The sequence below is a fragment of the Aythya ferina genome (genome assembly GCF_964211825.1).
Source record: "Aythya ferina genome assembly, chromosome: Z".
Classification (NCBI taxonomy): Eukaryota; Metazoa; Chordata; class Aves; order Anseriformes; family Anatidae; genus Aythya; species Aythya ferina.
Window position 1 is genome coordinate 54,334,382 of NC_140299.1, and position 21,116 is coordinate 54,355,497.

General features: G+C 48.1%; 1 protein-coding gene across 1 annotated transcript; it reads right to left on the reverse strand.

Annotated features, from left to right (window-relative positions):
- Positions 1–431: 431 nt before the first annotated feature.
- Positions 432–16,962, reverse strand: SLC49A3 (solute carrier family 49 member 3). Its single transcript, XM_084503516.1, has 10 exons — positions 16,730–16,962; positions 12,351–12,509; positions 11,291–11,510; positions 7,445–7,521; positions 7,190–7,327; positions 6,489–6,605; positions 5,449–5,601; positions 4,170–4,327; positions 3,935–4,047; positions 432–2,454 (listed from the first exon to the last, which is right to left on the reverse strand). Exons 1-10 carry the CDS (start codon positions 16,856–16,858, stop codon positions 2,303–2,305), a joined length of 1,416 nt encoding a protein of 471 aa, XP_084359642.1. The 5' UTR covers positions 16,859–16,962; the 3' UTR covers positions 432–2,302.
- Between the last annotated feature and the right edge of the window lie 4,154 nt (positions 16,963–21,116).

Here is a 21,116-nt window from a genome sequence, read left to right on the forward strand (position 1 = left end):
CTGAGGTGGAGGAGCAGCCTGCTCCTCTTCACATCAGCAGTTCAGAACTAGCCTCACACAACTGTATGCCTCTGCTGGTGGAGAAAAAAACTCCCCTTTCAAATCTCTTTTATATGATAGGATGAAGAGTGCCTTAGCTAGTGCGATGCCGACTCTGACCAGGACGACAGGTTTTGGAGATGCTTTAGTCTCCTGTCTCCCTTAAACTGTCCTTCAGCATAGAGCTAACTGCAGTTTAACCTGCAGCTAATTTCACACTGCCTTTTTAGAGATCTGGGGTAGCATTTATCAACATTTCAATCACAGTTTAACTGCACATATGCCAGATCAGTGACCTTTGGCTTGTGCTGTGTAGCAGATGTGATGCACTCTTGGACCTACAAAATACTTGATTAATATAGCGAAAAAAAAAGATGACTCTTTTCATAATGTTTTCTTAATCCACCCTTTATTAAAAAACATAAGCATTTGTAAATATATAAAATTATAAAGTACCAAGTGCTTTTTGCTTCCCAGTACAGTAGGACTCAGGAGAGATGGGTAAATCTGGTGTTAATCTGTTCAGTGTATTAGGTCCAGTGCTACAGAAATGGTTAATTTCATTCCTCTGACAGGTCCAAAGTTACCTTGTTTTACCTCAGCTTAAGACTTCCTTCCTGCTCCTCTTCATGATAAGACATCAGTGCTTATCAGGGACAGCAAGGCTGTACCTGTAGGAACTAGGAGACTCCATGGAAGGATGCAGGAAGTTGTTTTATAAATGGAAAGATAACCAGTTGCTAATGGGAAGGAGAATTCAGGCATTGAGAGAGCTATTCTTTAGTGTTTATCAGGTAAAGTGCATTCTTTGCTATGTGATTATCCCCTAACTGGACTGGAGAAAAAGAGCCACTGTATTTTCAGAGGTCCAATTTGCATCAAGTTCCCTTAATCAACAAATACTGAGATCCCCTCTGCAAGCTGCATGATATGAAGCATCGCCAAGTCCCACCCATCTTATTTTTTAGCACCAAAATGTCATAGGGTTAAAAGTCCTCAGGCTGTAGGTTTAGACCTCAACACCAGAGCAGGACATTGGGCTCCTGTGCAAGCATTGTTGTAGAATGAAAACCAATTGTACCCACAGAATCACAGAATCACAGAATTTCTAGGTTGGAAGAGACCTCAAGATCATCGAGTCCAACCTCTACCCATTGCAATTCGTAGTGGAACTGAACTCCAAACAGGATCTTTTGTGCTACCAACCATCTCTTCAAACACCGAGCAGCTGTTGCTTGTAGAGACAACTCCAAGGTTCTTGTTGATGTTGTTTCTTACTTGGTCTTCTACCAGAATCCCCTATTAGCTGCAGAAACTCGTGAAGGTGCCCTGCATTCTGTGTGGTCACCTTTGCCAGGTCTTTTTCCAGCTGCTGCCACACCATTACCCCCAAAGTGAGCTGCTTTCTCAATGTTTTTCTGTAAGAGAGCATGTCTTCGCTTGGTGCAGTGCACAACTCTAACCATAAGGTTCATCTTCTTGTGAAAAGCTTGAGCCATTGGAATTGTTGGGCAGATGGGGAAACACCCAGAGCCCAAAACAAACTTTTCCTGAATGTCTTGGCATATGGCAGGGGACAAGAAAGGGCAAGGAAGGCTGTTATGCTTAACTTCTGCTGCTCACTGATTTTTTTCTTTTACAGTCAGCATGGCAGGCAGCACTTTCTTTTTCCTGTTTCTGTGAGAGGACAAAGTGGATATTGCAACAGATTTGTGTTACAGACCATATACCTACACCTCCCTGCTGCAACAGAAAAATGCTCTAGCTCCTACCGAATAATTATTTCCACACTTAGAGTGGAAAAGTTGCTATACAATATGGGAACCGTAGTCCTGAAAGGCAAGTTCTCTGGCAGGTTTGTGATAGCAACCTTCACCTGTCCAAAAGCTTCACTCCTGATCCATGTATGTGAAAATGAAAAAAAAAGGCTGAAATATGATGCTTCACTCTTCTGCAACATTTCTTCAGCTTGAATCATGTCAGCTAAAAAACCCTGTGTAGTTATCCAGTTCCCCTTTGACCTCTGGCAGCACAGCCTGTGTTACAGCCCAGACACACAAATAAATACAAGATAGGGAGAAGATCAGCGAAGGTGCCCCAGTGACTGCTGCAGCCATTCTCCTCTGAAATCCAGGGTGCTTCTTGTGCAGCAGGACCCACGCACCCCAGTCTGACAGCAGAGCACTTGCAGTCTTGGTCCCTGCCCATAGGCCTGAGTCCTTCCCTAACTAACTGGGCCCTTGGCATGCCCCTTTCAGCCTTGTTAGGCTTCGGGGACATCTGCTGATTCTGTATCTTCTGTCCTGACCAAATCGCTGTTTGTCTCCGCATTGAGCCGCTTGTAGTCTGTGTGGAAGAAGATGACGTAGAAACAAGCCATGGCACTGCAGAGGCCAGCCAGCACCAGCACTGGAGCTGCAAATAAGATGATAGACTTTTAGCAGGTCAATCCACACATCCCAAATGGTGCAGAAGGCTAGAGGTCAGCTCCCTTACAACTGCACAGCCTGGGTGATCCCCTCCCAGAGGCTACCCTGAGGACAGCGTGCAGCTCCCAGTGAGGCCAAACCTCATGTCCCACAACAAGGGCTTTGGAAGAGGATTTGAGTGAAAAGTGGAAGGCTTACAGGACTCGTGTCCTGCATGGCTCACAGGCTGGAGGTCTTACACCAGTGCACACAGTGTGTTTGTGGGAGTGCATTTGCATGTACCTGTGTGCATATGTGTGTGGACATTTGTGTGGTGGGGGCAGGTGAAGGATGTTACAAGAAAGACTTAAAACACCTGGGCTTCATAAGACCTCACAGGTAGCTTTGTTTTGTTATCTAAAAGCAAGGTGTATCAAAGGATCACTAAGGATAAACTTTAACTGAGTAAAAAACTTGTGTCTTAAAACTTGTGTCTTGCAGCTTTTCTGATGAAAAAAAAAAATTTATACAATGCCTGGAAGTAGTTATGTTCTTAGTTAAACAGTATCTCAAATAAACACCTCCACACGTTTCTCCACATATATGTCCCTGCGTGTATCAAACCACAAAATGAGTAGGCTGGGTAGTAGGGATGGGTATCTAATCATAAGCTCTGATCTGATGAAGAGGAATGTTGCAGACTTTCAGACATGAAGCAGCCAAATTGCTTTTTGGGAGCAGTTACTGTGATGACTTGTTCCCTACCTGCAAGCGGACTGGCTTCTGGGGATTTCTGCTCAGCTGAGGATTTTATACAAAGGTGTTTGGCAGCCGCTGTTATGGCATGTCCCTAGGACTTGCCGTCATGTAAATATGAACCAGCTGAGAGATCAAGACCAGAGTTTAGCTTACAATGCAAAAAAAAAAATTTGTTGTGTTCCAGTTTCTATCAATTGCTGCCTCTCCTCCTGACCAGCTTGGAAAGGAAGGTGAATATGGAGTACATGTAAGTCAGAACAGAGCTGTACAGGCATGTTACTGACCCGGGCAGCCGCGTGTGCAGATGCAAGGGAATTGACTTTCAGTCAGTGTCTGTGGTCTCGACCTGCCACACTGCCCAGCAGCATGAGCTGTGCTGCACAGACAGGGTTGTGTATCCCGTGACCCCAAGCTGTTCTTCCCCCAGGAGCAGCTGCTTGCGAGCTTGGTGAAGCTCAGGTCTCTGCACAGCAGCTGTAGGGGAAGGAACTGTAACCCACAGCCATCAGCAGCTTTTTTGGCATCTTAGAAGTCTTCCCCATGTCAGCCGTTCAGGACTGTTTAGCAGGAGCAGCAAGGGTGCAGAGGCAGGATGGAAAAGGTGGCCAAAAGGTAGGCTGCAGCAGGAATAAGTCTTGCAGGCTCCCTCACAGTGAGATATGGGCAGGAGCAGGGGACAGGTAGGGTGCAAGCAATTGCCCAGCATTGTTTCCCAGGGATGTGCTTACTTGTCCAGTCCAGGGCTCCATCCTGGTCAAGGGCGCAGGTGGAGGATGGGTCCTCAGAAACACGCACGGTGAGGGCTTGTAGCAGAATCATTAAAATCACACCTTCAATCTGGCTGTGGGGAGAAGCCAGCATGCAGTGACTGCCCCTGACCCACACACAAGTGGAACTGGGCCACCTCTATCATTGCTTAGGGCCTAAGCTCAACGGCTGGCTGGGTTAAACTTGTGTGCTTACCTTGCAACGAAAATCAGTCCTGTCGAGGTGCCTTCTCCCACAGGGTAGGAGCACTCCACAGCCAGCTCCATGGCAATGGGGTACATGGCAAAACCAAAGAAACCAAAGACTGAGCTGGCGATGGCCAAAGCGATGGCCTGACCTCTGAACCGGGATGCCTGCAGGCAGAATAACAGCACCAAAGTCTCAGTCTCAGGCACTGCTGCACAGAGTGCCTCTGAACCCATCACCTGCAGGAAGTCCCAAGTGCTCACTGTCCACTAGTAACACATCTCTTCTTCCTCCAACGCCCTAGTCAACAAATAGCTACACAGTGGAGATTTGGCTGTCAAACTTAACCACGGAGAGAGACAGGACCAGCACAATTATCTGAAAAATGTGCATGTAATTATAATACTGTGACTTGATTTCCTGGACAGTAACTCTCCAGGAGTGCACTCAATTACCAAGAGTGTATCTCCAGAAATACATGAAACAGACACTTCTGTCCTGACAAAAGCTAACATTTCAGAAGTGGCATTTGGAGTGGGTTACATAAGAATTCACTGGGTTACTACAGCTCAGTACACACTGAAAACTACTCCTTACCATGTGAGACTCATGTTTGCAATATTGGAGTACTTCCAACAAAAACCCCAAACCAACATACAAAACCACCTGAAACATCTACAAAACCTGGTGATCCGTTTAGTGCCCAAAACAGCCTCATTCCTAGCTCTTGTGGAAAAAGCATGGCCTTGTCCCAGTGCTAGTGAAGTGAAGGGTGTAACTCCTGAAGCCCCTGTGCGGGTACCTCCTTCTGTAACTATGTTTTGAATTACCACAGAGGAACACCAGGTGTCTCTCCTGGCACAGCTCCAGAGGCCTGGATGGAGCTGGTTAAAGTCAAGGGAAACTGTGTGTCTGGAATCCAAGTTCACAGCATCAGGGCATCAAGCAGATTTGGATGGGTGGTTTTCATTTTACTAGGCAGGGAAGTGGAGGAGAAGTAAGGAAGAGGGGATCCAATGTAAAGGAGTAAATGGCACCAATTTATTTATATCCTGCAGCAGTCTGATTGAGGCTCCACTGTTCCTCTGTGAAATCCACAGGAAATGTTTTCTCTGTGATTTCTTCTAGGATTTATCTAAAAAATCCTAGCCCTTGTAGATAATCCCAAAGTAGAACATGTAATTTAGTAAATGCTATGGAGTCAAATAACCCTGTTCTGAGTTGATGGTTTATTAGATGGCAACAGAAGTAAGCCCACACGTATGGTGCAATGCAAGTGCAAACTCACCACTGCAAACACGATGCTGGCAAGTGCGCTCAGACAGAAACAGATCTTGGTGGACTCTATAAAATTCCTTGTCCGGTCGACATACAGTCCTAGCAGGAAGGCTCCCAGCAAACCAAAGACTGTGAACAGTGCACCATTCAGGCCAGCAAACACCTGGAGGGCAGAAAAACAAGTGGCCAAGAAAACAGAGTGGTTAGGAAGAGGTTTTAATGTCACTGACCCATCCGCCTGCTGCCAGTGGATCATTTCCTGAGGTAGAGCAAGTTTCCCCCAAAGGACTGTGAGTAGCAAATAACTGGGCCCAGAATCACATGCTTGTGGGCAGGTGGGTCACAGCACCACGGTCTCAATGGACAACAAATCTTGGTGAGCCTGAGAAGGAAGGCTGGGTGCAGAGCAGGCATATAGACGTGCAGACCTATCAGCTGGAAAGTTACGAGGACCTCCAGAGGGGTACAAGCAGCAGGACTGAAGGGGAAATGCAGGAACCGGAACAGCCCCTTGCTACTGCACGGAGACAACAGGAAGAATCTCACCTGTGCACGCCCTGTGCTCAGCTGTAAAAGCTGCACCTGGCCAGAGTCCAGGAAGGGATGGGGAAACAGAGCTGTTGCAGTACCTGTGACTTCCTACTGCCTTGGCTTCGTGCAAGACTGTCCAAAGAAAAAAGGAAATTGCACCAGCCTGCTTTCCATGTCCTGCTCACTCCAGGGCCCATCGGAGCCTCCATCCCCCTTTGGGAAAGATGTCAGAAGGCTGTTTAGACACCAGTGCTCTGGAGTGCTTAAGTAAAAATGGAACACTTTTTTTCCTAAATAGTGTTTAGGGAGAAAAAGCTTTTCATTTGCAAATGGGAGCCTGGCCAGAGGCAGTAACAAAAACACAAATCATCCATTACACTGAAAGATTGCCTGTGCATTAATGTACTGCTTAACCTACGTTAAATAATACAAGCAAACAAGATGTGAGACACTGCATCATATTCATTTGAACCTATCATAGATGTTGTGGATAGTGGGGATGAAAGGAGGAAGACTCACATTTGAATAACCCTTTTCACAAAGGATTTGTTCTAGTAGAGCTGAAAAGCAGGTAAACATCCCAATTCCTCCTCCAAAGCACACTGCCAGGATGATGTAGGGCTTGTTCCTCAGGAGCTAGAGAAAAAAGTTAACATATTTAAACAAGCAAAAGGGGAAGAAAGGCCAGGCTGTGACAAATAGATCTGAGGATCTGAGGCTTTGACCCCTCAAAACATTAAGGGCAACCCTGTGAGCACTAAGTTTGCCTCTCAGTGAGCACTGAGTTTGCCTCTCTTCTGTCAGTTCAGCCAGCAGACAAGTAAAAGTAGAGACCATATAGGAAGTAGGGATCTCTTCAGTGCCCCAAATTCTTTCTTTGCTTTGTCACATGCTGTCCTACCCATACCACATCTGTTACCACCTCAGAAGGCTCAGATTGTGTGGTCCTCTTGAATGAGTTCAGATGTGCCTGTTAGCCAGCTGAACAGCAGCCAGCCAGAGGCTGAACAGTCAGGTAATGTCTCTCACGGCTTTGCTGTGAGCAGCTTCTGCTCCCTGAGGAAGGAAGAGAACCTGGTCTCCTTCAGGAGGCTGTCTGTGCCAGGTTTGGTGGAGAGCAATTCAGTCTGCTTTGTCAGCAGATACCACAGCGCATCCCTGTCTGGCAGGGCTGCATCCCTCACCTCAGCACTGTTTTCTCTCCGTGCTGCAGCACTTACCATTTTGAGCCCTGTGAGGAATGGCTGAGAGGTGGAGTTGGTGGCACTGGCTGAAGGAGGTGTTGGAGGAACTTTCTCGTGAATCCCCACAGCTGCTAGAGCACAGGCTGTTACCGCTGGGATGGCATAAACACCCAGCTACACAACACAAAGCAAAGACACGTTACCAGTCTTTCCAGCCCCACTACTTCCAAATATATAAAGAAGCTGGACCCCAATCAGCCCAGCTGGCTGATTAAGCCAGTTTTCATTTACCATCAGTGGGATGTGCTTTCCTTCAGGAACTAGTATAGGTGACAGCACGTTTGCTATGAGAATTCCCAAGGGATTGGCTGAAAGAGAATCAGAGAAAAATACGTTATTCATGCAAGCAGTCATAATCACCTGTCAATCCCCACTACCAAGTCAGCATCGGAGCTGCAGAATGCAGCAAGCAACAAGCATGGATAGACCAAGGCTTATATATGGAGAAACCAGGAGGAGAACACCTGTGAGAAGTTAACAGTGTGGTGTCACTGTTGCCACATCTTAGATTCCTACCTGAATCTGGAGCTAGAAGAGTATGCATGCTAGCCCTAGCTGGGAAATTTCTGAAAGCAGTGTGATGCCCTCACGTGTCACCTCCTCAGCCTTCCTCCAAGTTTAATGTCTCCTGCCTACTCCACTGCCACCATGATTTCCTCACTCTCCTCACACATTGCTGCAATATGATTAGCCATTGTCACTGCTATCCAGCCTTAAAACAGAAAGATTAATCTTTCACAGTAAGCAGAAAAACAGCATCCTATAAGCACTTGCAGTTCAGGAGAAGGAGCCAAGTCACAGTTGGTCCATCTCAACTTTCCCCCACAAGCAGACTGAGTACACCAGTAAGGTGGTAGGCAGCAAGGAGAATTGCCTGGCCACCTTTCTGTGCTTGATATGTTTGTCCATTTCATTCTCAAAAGTAACAAACATGCCATGATCTGGTAGCTCTGAGAACATATGGACATTTAGTCCAGAAAAAAAAAAAATCAGCAAAACAACCCTTTCAAAACATGAGAACCTTTGCTACTGCTGGGTTGTGCATTGCGTTTTGGGAAGACTGTCCATCCAGGGCACAGCGTGTGTCCTGCGTACACCTCCTCCAGTCCTCAGCAGGAGGCTATTGATGATGTGCAGGACAGCCCAGAGCTCAACCACTGTAAATGAAGGACTCTGCTGAATTACAGCAATGTTTTATGTGGAACTAAAGTAGTTCTTCCAAAGGCAAAAGTGCACACAGAATCAGCAAAACAATCAGTGAGGTTGGCAGGTGCCTCTTGAGATCTTCTTGTCCAAGCCCTCCTGCTCATACCAGGGTCAGCTGCAGCCAGTTGTCCTGGACCATACCCAGATAGCTTCTGAATATCCACAAGAGAGAGACTCTGCAACCTCTCTGGGCAACCTGTGCCTGTGCAGAGTATCCCAAGACGTGCCTTAGAGCCTTCTCTGTTCTGTGGTTCTGCTGAGGCATCAGTAACACTGCCATAGCACACAACAGTCACAGAACTTCTACTCTGTGTTTGGGAAAGTCCTAGTTCATGTAACGTGACCTGGGTGAAATGTTATCTGCTCCAAACTAACATTAAGTGGACACAGTTAAACTACAGTTTCCGAGGAGAGGGATTTAAACTTCTGCGTTTGGGCACTGTAGGAGACAGGCTAAAAAAAAAAGTATATTCATGTTTATGACCATGAGCTATCTGCACAGTGAAGCAGCAGATATGAAGGGGGAGGAGCGGAGATGGAAATGTGAGCATTGAGCTCAATTTGACAAGACTAAGAGAGCCTACCCAAGTCATTACAGGGTTTCAGCCTTCTCCTCCTGGGAAGGGAAACGATACAGGCCTAGACTGAGAAAGAATGGAAAGGAGATTGCTGGAGCTAATTAGCAGGAGTTTTGCCTGGATTAGTACGCGCTACCCCACTGCGGGACTGTGTGTTTTGTGGGCAGTGATGCTGGTGCAATAAAACTGCACAAGGGGCAGAAAATGAGATGCTGACAGACCACAGGAAGCGAAGAATCCAGCGGATGAAGCAGAGAGCACTTCAGTGGACTCTAACTCTTTCTTCTGGCATGGGAGAATTTCCCACCATCTTCACAGGGATCCATGCTTGGCCCAGTTCTGCTTCTGTGTGAGTAACTCTACAAGTGATAGGAGGACTGACTGTGGTAAAAACTAAAGAGCACCGATGAGTCACAGTGATCTCAGCTGCTCAGCTGGATCCTGTCTGCAGGGTCTGTTTTCATCTGCATGCAAACACAGCGAAACCTACTCGGAGGTACTAACAGAAGCTGTGGGGATACCAGCAGGGCCAGTTTCTGTGTGCGACGCTGAGTGCTGCTTTGGCATTAACACAGGAAACAGAGGGTGATAAACTGGAGAGAGCCGAGAGAAAAAGCTGATGTGAGCAACAGGCAGATACGTGGGAAGAGGAAGAGGGAAACGTGCCTGTGAAGTGATTGCACTGGAGCAGTTCAGACTTCCTAGACAAAGGAGAGATGAGGCGACTGTCCATAACTACCTGCCAAACAGGTGCAACGAGACTCAGTGGCTGGGGGATAAGGAGCATCAAGATGAGAAGTAGCATGTAGGCATTTGCCAGTGAGGCAATTAACCACTGAAGCAAACGACTGGGCTGTGGCTGGTGCTCCTTCTAGGCAATATTCAAACTTTTTTAAAATGAAATCCTGATTTTGTACAGTAATGGGTGTAACCAGAAACCATTAATGGACGTTTGCTAAACAATAATATGCAAGCATTGCAGCAGATAATAATAACAGCCCTTTCAGTCCTCACGCTGATATCTCAACTTGCCACAGACTAAACACCTTCAGAGCTTGGGTATCTGCTGCTCCTTGCTCTTCAGTTGTATTTGTTCTCACAGTTAAATCCATTTATTCTTGTAGGGGTTGAGGTCACTGTGTCAGTGAAATACTATTTGGCTGCTCTGGCTGTTCTCTCACTTATTAAAAAAAAAAAAAGAAAAGAAAGAAAAAAAAGAAAAAAAGCAAGTTTTCTGGAGGCTGATACTTCACACTGAGGAGAAGGATAGCAGTACCCAGTGGTCCCCAGCAGTGACTTCTGTACTCCTGTACTTCTGTAGTACCTGTATCACACCCCACTGACAACAGAGATCCTTCTCCAGCAGGGAAGGTGAAGATCTAATTCAGCCCTAGGAAAGCAGGTGCACCCAGCTCTAGGGAAGGCAGTGCAAAAAGAATTGCTTTGTCCTGACATCACAAATCCATTCTTGCTAAATAACAGCACCCATGCTCTGGGTTTGCACCAGCACACCAACATTGGAAAGCCGTGTAGGTGTCCTCCTACACTAGCCTTTTCCTCTGACTTATCCCTTCCCACACAACTCCAAGGCAGTGTGGAGGCAAGAGCAGGTGGAGCTCTCCCGTACATGCAGGTAATGCAAGATTTGCCATCTGGAGTCAGCGGGCCAGCCTAGTTTCTGATGCTCTTCTCAAGTCCTTAGAGGGAGAAGCTGGGGACAATGTCATGCATAGGTGGGAAAGAGGTCTATCAAATGCAGTAGTTTCTATCTAGCAGGAAACAAAGGAACCAAGAGAGGGCTGAGATTAGAGCAAGCATACCTGGTGCCTCTCCTCCAGTTTCCCAGCTTCCAGGCACTCTACCTCAGGGACTTCACAAGCAAGAATTGGTTTCTGTGTGAGTAGTCCTCCTGCACTTAGAACACTCAATGTGCTTGCATTGCCTGCTGAGTATGTTTTATGCAGGTATGCATGTATACCAATTTGGAATACAAGCTCAGCCTCGCTACTGGAAGAACTGGTGGGTAAAGTGGATGCTGCAGCCTCACCTCTGCCTGGTTACAGAATTTGGGAACTGTGATCACAAGCACCATTTGCAAATTGGAGACTTGCTCAGCAAGTTGCAGAGATGAGACCACTACAAAGACATTATATTTAATAACACTGAGGGCTGTCCTCAACCACCATGATATATGAACAGAAGGCAGTGTTTCCTCTGCCTCCTGTTTCTGAAAGGCAAACAAATGCTATCAAGTTCTGCAAGGCAGCAATATTACTCTGCAGCTGTCACTTACACATTGATGAGATCATGTTTGCTGTTGCTCTCTGGTGGTCCGGGAACCACAGCGCTGCCAGCTTGGTCGGTGAAAAGATGACAAGGGGCTGAGCCAGCGCGCAGAGGCACTGACCAGCAAACAGGTACCAGTAATTCTGGGAGCCCAAGCTCATGAACTTCATGACGCTGAACGTCCGGATGATGCTACCCGTCATGTTCAGCCCCGCACTCAGGATCACCTGCAGCAAGCAAGACACGGGGTTGTTAATAGCTGCTGCACAGAAAGTTGCCTGCAGACTGTCCCCGTCCCTCTGGCCGCTGCAGGATGCTCCTGATCCAACAGTAAGCTCTTTACCAGTGCCCTTAAAGAGCAAGAAGGCTCTCCTGCTCTACACCATCATGTAGCATATGCAAGACAGCAGGTACCATCGTGGAATTGAGGAAAAATCCAAAGTTCACTACTTTCACTCCATTTTCAAGTTTGCACCATCACCCATATAACTTGTGACAACTCAAAGACCGTGGAAATAAGTCAGGCAGTTTACAGGTCCTGCTAGAGGGCTAGTGTCTCAGTGCCACCACCTCAGCACTTCTGCTTTTTGGGAAGTCTCTGCTGAGATCCCAGGTTGACTTTGCACTGAGCAAGCTGTAAGATGACAAGGGTCTCTCTCTTGCTTGCACCCTGCCCTGCTACTCCTTACACTGGCCTCCCAAGCAAAATAGTTGTGTTAAGAGTCTTCACTAGCAAATCTTGCCTGACTCCAACAAGCTCCTCACAGTCAGCTCACGCCGTCTGTCCCTGTCAGTTGGCCAAGACAACAAAAAAAAAAACAAAGCAGAAAAAGGCACGTAGGGACGCAACATTATTCTGACTTTCCCTGCAGCTCCCCCCTTCAGAGGTGGTGACAGCTACTACTGAAATAGAACCGAGCTTTCAACACACCCATCCTCTGCTGCACTTGGCAAGATTCCCATGCGCAGAACACACGCTAGGGCTTTGTGCAACTAAGCCCACGGAGATGTCACCTCTGCTGTCTCCGGGTGAAAAGCCCGCAGGGTGACAGAACAGTTCAACTCACGGCGCATCGGAGCCCCACGCTGTCGAGAACCCATGTTGCCACCAGACCAAACGGGATCGAGATGAGCAGGTACACTATTGAGAGCCAGTTGACCATCTCCAGGGAAATGTGGAAGTAGGCAGCTATCTTGTCAGCCACAGGAGCGAAGGTCAGCCACAGCTGCAGAGGAGAGAACAAAGGTAGGTGCACATGAACACCTTTACCAGAACAGATTTTCAGCATCCCCTCAAAATAATCACATCATGAAGAGGCTGGCTGCCTTAGTCTCTCCTTGAAATTCGGGTGTTAAGGCTTGTAGTTAAAACTCAGACCTTCAGTGTTTGCATGCTGGTAGTATTTTGGCACTGACACCATCATTATCTTGACCCTGAGCTCCTCATCCATTTCCGTTTCTCATCCCCAGTCCTCCTGCCTTGCTGCTGGAAGCTGGCTGAAGTGAAGGTCAGTGAGGACGTTTTCTGTCCTCAGGCTGAACACATTGGCCCCCAACACACATACTTACCTGATGCAAACCACAACACATCCTCCTGCATTAGCATAAACCAAACAGAGGCTACCTTTTCCTCTCTGCAACTAGCAGCCTCTTCAACTCAGCCTGGCATTACCGGCCCTGGATGTGTCCTTGTAAGAACATCTTTGCAATTTGTCAGCCAAGAGGCTCACACTTGCCCCACGGAATATTTATTTCATGCTGTCCTACACACACTCAGGGGCTGGGAGAGGACCTAGAAATTTGCATCCATATCAGAACGTGTGAGAGGGAAGCACAAGAGGTGTGTTAATAACGATGCGACTGATCCTTCCAGTGCCTTATCTGAAAATATCCCCCTACACCCCGTTTTAGTTGCACTGGTTTCACAACATCACTGTCTGCTCCTGGTTTCTTCTGGGAGTGATGAGGCCTGCTTTGATCCTGAAATCAGCCCTGAGACCATGCCCACAACAAAGAAACAAGAGTGCCATCCCAGATGTAAAGATACTTCTGCGCATCCTTTGCTAAGGATGCATCCGTGTGCTTCCAACACAAGGTGTTCACTCACCTTCCACAACTAGGTGGATGAAGATCACGGGTGAGGAAAGAAACTGTACCCAATGCTTTCAGCACGCAGCCGGGTATATCTATGCCCCATCAGAAGAAGAAAAGGACGGAAATATTGTCCGCCCATGGTATATTTGTACTCACTATTACAGGAGAGCCCCCTTCACACCTCCTCTGGCAATGTGGGATCACCACGGAAAGCAAGTGCACCAAAACTCAAACCATCTGAACAATACTGAAGTTGGAGGGGCATGGCTCCACTTTCAGCTCTCCCTCCCTTTGTTTTGACTTTCTTTTAGCTGGCATTTTGGTTTTTCTTCTCCCACGTCTCCTGCTGCAGGACTGCCTGCTCATTTCCCCATTAACTGCAGGTCTGCTTGGGCCCTCCTGTGCTTTTAGTTTACAGCTGCTCTCATTCTATCTAAGCTTCTTTGCTGCTCTCTCTTCCTTGTAAACTCTCAACTGATGCTAAAAAATGGATCCAGCCCTCTTCCTCACCCAAACCCTCTAAGTTTTCTCCTGGTATCATGCCCTTTCCACCTCCATCTTCCCCGGGGTCTCTCCCTCTGTCCCACTGCCTTTACTTTCTCACTCCCACACAAACTCCCCAGGGTCCATTTCACGTGCAGGACACAGCTTCCCTCCACCCTGATGAAACGGGACTTTCTGCTTTATGACAGGCACAGCTCAGCAGCCCTCAGCCTGGCGCTATCCCAGCCTCGGCGTGCTCTCCCCCACACACCGGCTCACAGCTCCGTGGCTGCTCTGAAGCTGATGCTGCGTGTCCCTCTGAGGCACGCAGGGCTCCTCCTCTCCTGAGACCAAGCCACGAAGCTCCTCCACCAGATTCCTCACCTTCAAGCTCATTGATCACCAAAATGGACACAAAGACTGGGAGCAAAGAGCCCCCAGCCTCACCAAAGGCAGACACCCATGCTGACACAGCAGCCTAGGAAAGACGGATGGAGGTGAGACCTCCAGCTGGGTCAGCTCGCTGCGTGGATCTCAGTTTTAGCCTCTTGCAGCTCCTGGGAAGGCTGGCAGGACACAAGGGCCAGGCGGTGGCAGCTGCGTGTGCATGCGTATCTACAAGGGCACTGCAGGACCGGACAGGTGCAGGTGAGGAGAGTGCACACCCTGCCCTGGAGCACGCCGTCCCCACTCGTGGGGCTCTCCTTTCTCTCCTGAGTACTTCAAGTGCTGGTGTAAGTCCTCCAGGACGGTGAGTCAGGAACTGTCCAGCCACGTGTGAGCCAGCTCCAGCCCCTGGCCCCGCTCCTCCTCTCCCGCCTGCTCATGCTGACAGGCAGAGAACAAGGCAGGAAACACTCTCGCTTGCATTTCTCCGTGCTTTTCTCTGTCCCCAGCATTAAGGCAAGAAGCAGTTCCCCCTGCGAAGCGCAGAGTTTCCACCCTTTGAGCTCAGCAGCAAGGAGGCAAAGAGGAAGGAGGTGTTGCCAAAGCATGCCACTGCTAGAGCAGCTGTCAGCACTCCCTGACTACTATGACACGTTAAGGCTTAAAGTTAAAAAAAAACACACACACACTCAAAACCACAGCATCAGCTTCACAAATCTGGAGAGCAACCACAGGCACAGTAAGGTCACCCCCCACCTGAAATGGTGGCAAAAAATAATCTGGGGATCAATCATCTAAGTTTGGCTTAGTGGTGGTCAGAAGAGCCTCCTGGCCCAGGACTTCAGGCAGGTAGTGAACCTGGTAGACGGTGCCTACTTATGGAGTTTTTAAGATATTTTCAGCTAGCAATTTCCAGAATAGCAGTATTTGGGAAATGAGAACCAAACCTCAGCAAGATAGTACCCGCTTTGTAAAAATCAGAGACAGAGGCTTTGAAACCCAGGTCAGTAACAGAGATTGAAGAAAGAGACCATTTACCTTTGGTGTAAAAGCCCTCCTTATGCCTTATCTACCCTGCTATGCTCCCTGCTTAAAGACAGGACTTCACGTGATGATGCAGAGCAGGAGGAAGCAGTTCCTCTCTCAGCACCACATGATCTGGCCTGGCTTTGCCCAGCCACGATCCTAGCACAGAAGGAACAAAGAATCACTTCTTTCTCATCCTGCCCTTGCTGTGTGACTGAGCGTGCTTTCCTGCTGACAAGTTTGCTCCTACATTGCGTTCACGGCACTGATGACAGCCTCCCTCTCTCAGGATTGTCTGCTGTCACTTTCAGTGAGACACCCCATGAGGTGACCTGTTCTCTCCAAGTCAGACAGCTCCTAAGCCATGCATCCTCACCAGAGGCATTTTGCAGACAGACCGACACAGGTACACACAGGACAAAGTACTGCATGCAACATCTGGAGAGGAATTAAGGACTCATCTGAACTTCCATGGCAATTTTCACCCCGCAGAACTGGTAAATTAATCTTTCCATCTGGAACTCTTAAACAGAAACCAACCACGTTGATCTCATGTTCTTTCAACCACTCCCTCCATTTTCACGTGATTTTCATCTGGAATGTGTAGGAGAAACATCAGCATCAGGAAATGTTCGGTCACAGCTTGTGTGTGTGTCAGCATACTTGCAATTCCAGACATCTGCAGCAGCTTAGAAACAGTATTGCTACCCTAGGGTATTTACTGAGCACAGGGTTTTGAAGTCCTCAAGTTCTGGATCGAGTTGCTACAGTGGCAAAGCAATGTTGTGGAGAGCTGGGAAGTTGGCAGGAGACCAAGCAGGCAGACAAGTGCTCTGATCATCCAGGGCTGGGAGGTTTTCAGCGGCGTGACCCGTGTCAGGGCTGCAGACAGCAGAAGGGCCACTTCAGGGACCTCTCCAACTTCACCCCGAGTGTTTAGCAAAGCGTACGTGTGCCAAGGCGGCCTGGAAAGCTGTGTGCAGCCACTATCCACACGGACAGGGACGGACACCTCACCTAACAGCGGTGCCTTCCTATTATTTCGTGTTCTCGTGCTGTGCCGACGGAGCTGCAAGCAGCAGCGCTTCTCACTTCTTCCCTGCAGGACACCTTCACGCACTCCCAAAGGACATGGATACTTCCCTATGAGAGGGCACCTCAGCTTTTCGGTGATTCAGTATATTCCCTGATCCTCAGCGTATTACCTGATAACCACCCACAGCATGCCAAGCAGCGATTTGGGCTTCCAGTTTGTTAAAGGCTGTGCTCCCTGCCCTCACCCCGTGCCCACCCGGGGGCCACAACCACAGCAGCCCCCCTGCCCTCCCGCTGATCTCCGTCCTCCCAGCCCCACTACGGCCCCAAACCTCGGGCAGGGCCACACAAACCCTGCCCGAGCCCCTCAGCCTGCTTCTTTTTCCCCCTTTTTCCCCCCAGCAGCAGCCGCGGGGCTCACCATGGCGTTGGAGCAGTTGAGCAGGCACACCACCCCCAGCAGGAACCACCGCCGCCTGTACGCCTTGAAGCGGGGCAGCCGCGACAGGCCGCGCTCGGGCAGCAGGACGGACGCCTCGTCCTGCTCCATCGCGGCTGGGATCGGATCGGATCGGATCGGATCGGGGCCGAGGGGATCGGGACCGATCGGGTGGGCTCGCCTCAGCACGGCCCGGCACGGCCCGGCACGGCGCCGCCTCGCTGTGAGCCCGCCCCGGGGCGGGCATGGGGCGGGAAGCCGCCCTCGGTCCTGTGTGAGGCGCTCCTCCTCTGCTCGTGGGGGATAAATAAAGAGACATGTTCGTCCCTTTTCTGCCTTAGGGTTATCCTCTCCTCACACATAACCAGTGATAGGACCAGAGGGAATGGCCCCAAGTTGTGCCAGGGGAGGTTCAGGTTGGCAATGAGGAGCCATTTCTGCTCAGACAGAGCAGTCAGGCGTTGGGACAGGTTGCCCAGGGAGGTGGTGGAGTCACCGTCCCTGGGAGTGTTCAAGGACAGGCTGGATGTGGTGCTTGGGGACAGGGTTTAGTGGGTGACATTGGTGGTAGGGGAATGGTTGTGCCAGGTGATCTTGGAGGGCTCTTCTGGTTCAGCCACCAGAAAGTATGCGTCAAACAAGGCCACAAAAAGGGAAAATACAACTGCAGCAGGAGAGAGCGGCTTTGCTGTTTGGGCCAGAATAATCAGATGAATCTGTGTAAATATCTTACTAAATATCACTTATATCTGGGGCAAAACTCAGTATTTTTTCCCCTCACCTTCTCCTAGATGTATCACACCTGTTCTTTCTTCTAAGCTCAATGTGAGAAGCCGGTAGGCAGCTTGCTTTCTGTCTTTCTTTCTGTCTTTCTGTCTTTCTGTCTTTCTGTCTTTCTGTCTTTCTGTCTTCCTTCTTTTTTTCTGTCTTTCTGTCTTTCTTTCTTTCTTTCTTGGTGCTCTGCTTCTGCCTGCCCGTCTCCATCAGTGTGCCCAGTGCCACCCTCTCCTCCCCACACCCCCGTGCACCCTACAGGTACCCCCTCACCATCCTGGCTTTTGTTTTCAGGAACAGGCAGCTTGACCATATGTCTCAGGTCCTTCCTAGTTTGGTGGTTTTTGGTTTTGTAGGTACTTGAGGCACCTTTGATCTCTGATCTGTAAGCACATCTGATACCTGCTGAACAGACCCAGCTACATAATTTGTGCGCAGAACAGCCTGTGATAGAGAAAAAAAAAAAAAAACTCGTTTTCTGTCAGGGGAGAGACACTGAGGCAGTTGGTATGTGAAAGAAGGTTTTCAACAACGGGGTAGTTAAAGTCTCTGAACCTTGGTTGTGAAATGGGCGTGGAAAGATCTGGGAGAGGACTGGGAGAGGTTTGTGCATCCAAAGCAGTTTTCCAGTACTGATCACTCAGGATGGGAATTACAGGGTAATTCAGCTTTGAAGAGAGCTCAGGAGGACTCTAGTCTGACCTGCTGTTCAAAGCGGAGACAGCAATGAGGTCAGAACAGGTTGCTCGGGGCTCAGTCTGGTCCTGGAAGCCCCCAAGGACAGGCACTACACAACCTCTCTGGGCAACCCCATTCTACTGCTGGACTGTCCTCATGAGGAAGAAGTTTCTCTTCATATGCAGCCTGAACCACTCTTGTTTCAACTTGTTTGCCTTGTCTCCTACCACGTAACACTGCAGGGAGCCCAACCCCATCATGATGATCCTCCCTGTAGGTTTGGGAAGGCTGATTACATCCTCTAAATCCTTTTATCCCAGGTTGAATAAGCCACATTCCTTCAGCCCCTCCTCTTCAGGCAACTGCACCAGTCTCTTGCCATCCTCATGGCCCTCTGTGGGACTCACTTCAGTTTATCAATGTCTTTCTTCTGTTGGGGGATCCAGAACTGAGCACAGTACACAAGCTAGTAAGTACCGACTAGAAGAAAATAATCCCTTCCCTCAACCTACCAGCTGTGATATTCTTCACACAGCCCAGGTTGCTGTCGTCCTTCTCTGGTGCCAGGGCACTCAGCAACCTCCTGTCTACTGAGCATGTCCTGGGGGCTCTTACCAAGGCCCTTCAGTACATTTACAGCAGAAGTGCTCCTCAGCCAACCAGTCTAAAGCCTGTAAAACTGCAACAGGTTCTTCCTGCCCTGGTGTGGGGCTTTGCATTTGTCCTTGTGAAATTTCATTGGCTACTTTCTTTGGCTGGTTGAGGTCCCTCTGAGTAGTAGTCCTGTCCTCATGTGTGTTGAATGTTCTCCCTACTTTGGTGTCACCAGCCAGCTTGACAAGCAGTACTCCCTCACATCCTTCAGGTCAGTTATAAATGAGCTAAACAGGATGGGTCCTGGAACAGATACCATGGTACAGCCTTCAGATACAGGACTACCCACTAAGCATGACCCTCTGACCCAATCCATCCAGTATTTAACCCATCAATTTTTTGACTCATTCAGAACATACTGTCCTAACCCAGATACACGAATACTGTGGGAGACAGTGTTGGAAGTGTTGCTAAACTCGTGGTAAATGACATCCACTCCTCTCCCCTGTCCAAAAATCCAATTCCTTTTTTCAAAAAAAAAAAAAAAAAAAAAAAGACAATCAGGCAGGTCTGCAAAGTATTATTTATCTGTGGTGAATTCCTGCTGATATTCCCAATTGTCTTCCTCTTTATGTATCCGGAAACATGAACCAAGAGTTCGTGTTTTTTTCTAAGGAACGAAGCAAGGCTGAACAACCTTCAGTTATCTGGCCTGTCCTTTTGGTGCTTTTTGGACATAGGCACAACATTTGCACCTTACCAATTGTCAGGAATATTCATGGCCTCTCAAAGATGACCTAAAGCAGCCCTGCTATGGCATCAGCCAGATCTCTCAGCATCCTTGAACGTTGTCCTTTTGGTCCCATGGGCTTGTATGAGTCAAGTTTTCTCTAGCAAACCCCAGTTTACCCACTAATGCTCATCCTTCACTTCCTTGAATCCCAGTTCTTGAGGCATGGAGAGCTTGCTAGTGAATATTAAGATAAAGAAGGCACTGAGTTTCTCAGGTTTGCCAGTGCCAACTTTCACTAAACAACCCAGCCTGTTCAGTAACAGTCCATCATTTTCCTTGATCAGCCCTTTACCACTAGCTTAGCAATAGAAGCTCTTCTCATTACCCTTGACATGCAAGTTTATACTCCAGCTAAGCTTTAGTTTTCCTGACACCATCCCTACATGCCCGGGCAATGTTTCTAAATTCCTTCTTTGTAGCCCATCCCTGCTTCCACCTCCTGTATTTTATTTTTTTTTTTTTGCACTGGAGTTCTGCCATGATTCCCTTCTTAGCCAAGCTGGTCTTCTTTTTTCCTGAGTACTGAAATGACCTGTTCTTTCCACTTGGTTGAGGCTTCCGAGACCTCTTCACTGCTGGGGACAGTCACAGAGTGAAAGGCTGCTTCTTCCCATGCTGTGCACTGGAAGAGGCAGGGAACAAGATGTCCTGAGCTGTAGGATGAAGCAGCCAGATATCTTACGGGTGCACCTTTGGGTTGACTAGCATTGAGTAAGTTGTAACCTTTCATCACGGTTGGGGTATTTGCAATATCCCCCTGTTGCTTGGATCACCTCTTTCCTGCTGACTCTAGTTTTTCCGTGCTGGAGTGCTAACAGGTTCTCTCTCTTCAACCACGGGTTTTCAAGAAAACTATGGGAATTGTGCTGGTTTTGAGAAGGCTGTCCCTCTGCTGAGTTTCATTAAAACTCACTAACAGATAAAAAAGGGGTGAGGATTGAGGAAACAGACAGATTTACTGGCTTTGTTCATTACTTACTCTCTGAGGAGTTGAAAATGGTACTTGAAGGTATAATTAAAGACAATACAGACTCATTAAGAGCGGGGGAGTGGGATTAGGATTGCTCAAACAGTTTTTATTCTGGCATTTCCTAATGGTTAGTGTTTAAAGTAGCAATATTTTTCTTTTCTTTTCTTTTCTTTTCTTTTCTTTTCTTTTCTTTTCTTTTCTTTTCTTTTCTTTTCTTTTCTTTTCTTTTCTTTTCTTTTCTTTTCTTTTCTTTTCTTTTCTTTTCTTTTCTTTTCTTTCCTTTCCTTTCCTTTCCTTTCCTTTCCTTTCCTTTCCTTTCCTTTCCTTTCCTTTCCTTTCCTTTCCTTTCCTTTCCTTTCCTTTTCCTTTCCTTTCCTTTCCTTTCCTTTCCTTTCCTTTCCTTTCCTTTCCTTTCCTTTCCTTTCCTTTCCTTTCCTTTCCTTTCCTTTCCTTTCCTTTCCTTTCCTTTCCTTTCCTTTCCCTTTCCTTTCCTTTCCTTTCCTTTCCTTTCCTTTCCTTTCCTTTCCTTTCCTTTCCTTTCCTTTCCTTTCCTTTCCTTT